The sequence below is a fragment of the Austrofundulus limnaeus genome, unplaced genomic scaffold (assembly GCF_001266775.1).
Source record: "Austrofundulus limnaeus strain Quisiro unplaced genomic scaffold, Austrofundulus_limnaeus-1.0 Scaffold373, whole genome shotgun sequence".
Classification (NCBI taxonomy): Eukaryota; Metazoa; Chordata; class Actinopteri; order Cyprinodontiformes; family Rivulidae; genus Austrofundulus; species Austrofundulus limnaeus.
In genome coordinates, this window is record NW_013952775.1 from 83,681 (window position 1) to 86,861 (window position 3,181).

The 3,181-nt window shown below is 39.0% G+C and overlaps 1 protein-coding gene across 1 annotated transcript in view; it reads left to right on the forward strand.

Annotated features, from left to right (window-relative positions):
• The window catches only part of leprotl1 (leptin receptor overlapping transcript like 1), a 6,096-nt gene extending 3,617 nt beyond the window's left edge, over positions 1 to 2,479 (forward strand). The window contains exons 3-4 of the mRNA XM_014023502.1: positions 211 to 397; positions 470 to 2,479. Coding sequence (XP_013878956.1) covers positions 211 to 397; positions 470 to 586 — 304 coding nt within the window. The 3' untranslated portion in view covers positions 587 to 2,479. The remainder of the gene's footprint in view (positions 1 to 210; positions 398 to 469) is intronic.
• Positions 2,480 to 3,181: the final 702 nt, after the last annotated feature.

Sequence of the window (3,181 nt, forward strand, 5' to 3'; positions counted from 1 at the left end):
CTCCTAAATCACTCGTACGCACAACTTAAGAACAAATCTGTGTGTACGAACGGTTCTTGCATGAGGCCCATTGATCCTATAAAACAATAAAAGAAACTGTTTACCTGCCTCGGGCAGTAGGATTTGTCGAACCATGACGTAAACTTAATTTAGTCCCACAGAAGTGAAATAGTTGATATTTTCTTTTTTTTCCCGCCCCTTGCTCTGCAGCAAGTACTGGCCTCTGTTCCTCCTCTTCTTCTACATCCTGTCGCCCATCCCGTACTGCGTCTCTCGGCGGGTGGTGGACGACACGGACTCGGCCAGCAACGCTTGCAAAGAGCTGGCCATCTTCCTCACGACGGGCATCGTCATCTCGGCCTTCGGCCTGCCCGTCGTCTTCGCCAGAGCCCAAGTTGTGAGTGGCCGAAACGTCGAATCCCTCCCTTAMTTTTAAATTTGATTTGTTATTATTGATCTTGTTTCGCAGATCGCCTGGGGGGCGTGTGCGCTCGTGCTAACGGGTAACATAGTCATCTTTGGGACCATCCTGGGCTTCTTCCTGGTCTTCGGCTCCAACGACGACTTCAGCTGGCAGCAGTGGTAAAACGGGGAGTTTAGTCCGAACACTTTTTATTAGCGTTACGAATATTCTTCTGGTAAATCTGGTTGTTTGTTGTTATTTATATGATGACCGCCCGTCCGTAGACTTACACCAAACCAGTGCAATATTTTTATTTTTATTTATTTTTTGTTTTAAAATCGCCTGCTTTGTATTGAACTGACTGGACACGATGTTGACTTTTATTTTGAAGGTTTTCTGTCGAAGAGTCGTGATTTCTGGTCAAATATGTGATAAAAGAATCCAGATGAGCGACTCGTTGTGTTTGTTTCACTTTTAGTTTCATTTTGAACAAGTCTGGAAGAAGAAAAGTGAGTTTGTTGAGTTTCTGTTTTGTTTTTGTCACATTAAAAAGTAAAATTATTATTTAATTTTTTTGTTAGGGTGATTCGACCAACATGAAGCTGTGAAACACGAAGGTTTGTCAGAGCTTTTGTAAACTGTGGGAAACAGCTGCAGATCTTTCYGTTTCTCTTCGCTCTGAGATCCAATCAAATCGCTCGTTTCCAAACAGGAAGTTCATCATCGAGCCGTTCTGCGTTTGACACGTTTTCTGCGTTTTAAGGTCAGGAAAAGCCCGACCAAAAGCAGGATTAACTCCAGCCTCCTTAGAACCTCGGCCAAGATCCAATAAGACTTCGGCTGCTTAGAGCCGAAAGCTTTCGGACACCAACAGGTGACCTGRTCAGACCTGCAGCACTTCCTGTCACATTTCATCAACATGAAAAGAGTCAAAACGAAACTGAAGACTTTTTATCCCTAAATTAATTCAATCACTTCGGCTGATTTTGTAGGTAAACAAACACCCTTCGGCTGCTTTTATGACTGGTAGTTGTTCACAAATCTTAAATATAAAGGACAAATTAACCCTTGATTTGATGAATAAACYTCAGATTTTTGATTATTTTTGACTGATGTCAAAATATTCATCTTATTTTTTAACAGCTCGATGCTCAAAATGTTTTATTTGARGAGTTTAATCCAAACAGTTGATACAGTTAAATACAAATTTAATCTCTTCACAGCTGCAGGTTTTTATACTCTGAATAAAAAAAAAACACAAATCTTCTATTGACAACGATCCAGTCTGTCCAGAACCAGAATACAAGTTATTAAAATATATAATAATTCCYTCAGAGCTGAAAAATAAGCTGACCTGTAAACTGTAGAACATCTGACCAGAACCTGGAAGCTGAAGCTCAAACAGAACCAGCTTTAAGCCCCGCCCCCTTCATGGAAACTAGAGACATAGCTCTTATTAAATTTAAATTTGTTATTAATTTATTCTTTAATGGAAGGTAATGTGACACCATGATGTGGGGGAGAGTGGGCGGGGCTTAAAGGTACACGTCGTCCTCGTCTCCTCTTGTTGCTGGACGTCTGATCACTGGCACTGCTGGGCTTTTGATGGAAGGGGCGGGGCTTAAAGCTTGTCCCAGAACCAGCTGGTCCTGATCCGGCTTCAGCTTCTAGGTTTAAAAACATGGACGGGGTCACGTCAGTGTTTTCACCTGTTTCAGTTTGACGACCTGATGGAAGCTAACGGTTAAAAACACCTCAGAGTTGTTCAGTTTCTGTTAAAAGCTGCTGCTGATGTAAACAAAAACAATGTTTTTATTTATTTCTGAGTCTGAGTTTGTCTCAGCAGGTGGACCTCTCCTGGTTTGAAGTTTCAGCTGAATTTATAGAAACGCTCTCAGATGTTCTGTTAAACGGGACTCAGTCTGGCTGTGGGATGGGTTCCTCTCTTTGTGTTTGTATATATTTTGTGTCAGTTTTGATTTTGTGTTGAAGGAACAAAGGTTCTGCATGGTGGGTTCCTGTTTTTGTTTTGTTTGTTTCCTTCCTTTTTTTAATAAATGCCATTTTTGAACATCCTCTCTTTGAACGACTGATGATTTGTCTCAACAAAAACAGCATAAAATATATTTTATACATTTAAATAAAGTAACAGCAGCAGAATAAAAGTTTAGTTATTTAGTTGCAGGTTTGTCTCCCCCTGCTGGTGAGAGGTGGAGATACAAGGGAAAAGAAAAAAATCCTTTTTGGCTCAAAACTATCTTCAGAACGGAGGCTGCAGCTAAATGATGTTAGAAAGAACAGCAATACTATTTAATTTAGTCAGTTTTACAGATATTCAGCTCAAATATTTATGAAATTGTAAAATATTCTGCTGGCATCAGGTCATTTACGTTTTTCTGTATGTATTATGTAACTCGTTGCATAGTTTTTGTGCCATTTCAACGACTCGTATCAAAACGTTGAGCGCATTTATGCCATAATAGGTAATATGACTTTTAGTATTTCAGAAAGTTGGATTTTTCAGCTGTTTTGCTTTTTCAGCCACTTTTTTCTTATTGACAATGAAGCAGTCTTCAACCTAAAAACTCGTTTTACACTTTTTACTTTTAGTTCTTGTTCTGATTCTTTGTGCTGATTTTAGCTTTTTTTTCTTTTAATTTTAGATTTTTTTCTGCTATTTCAGCTATGTTGTTAATTTATGCTTTTTATGTTTCTGTCAGTCGCCTTCTATTCATTTTTTATATTTTTATAAATTCCTCTTTTTGCCATTTCTTGTAG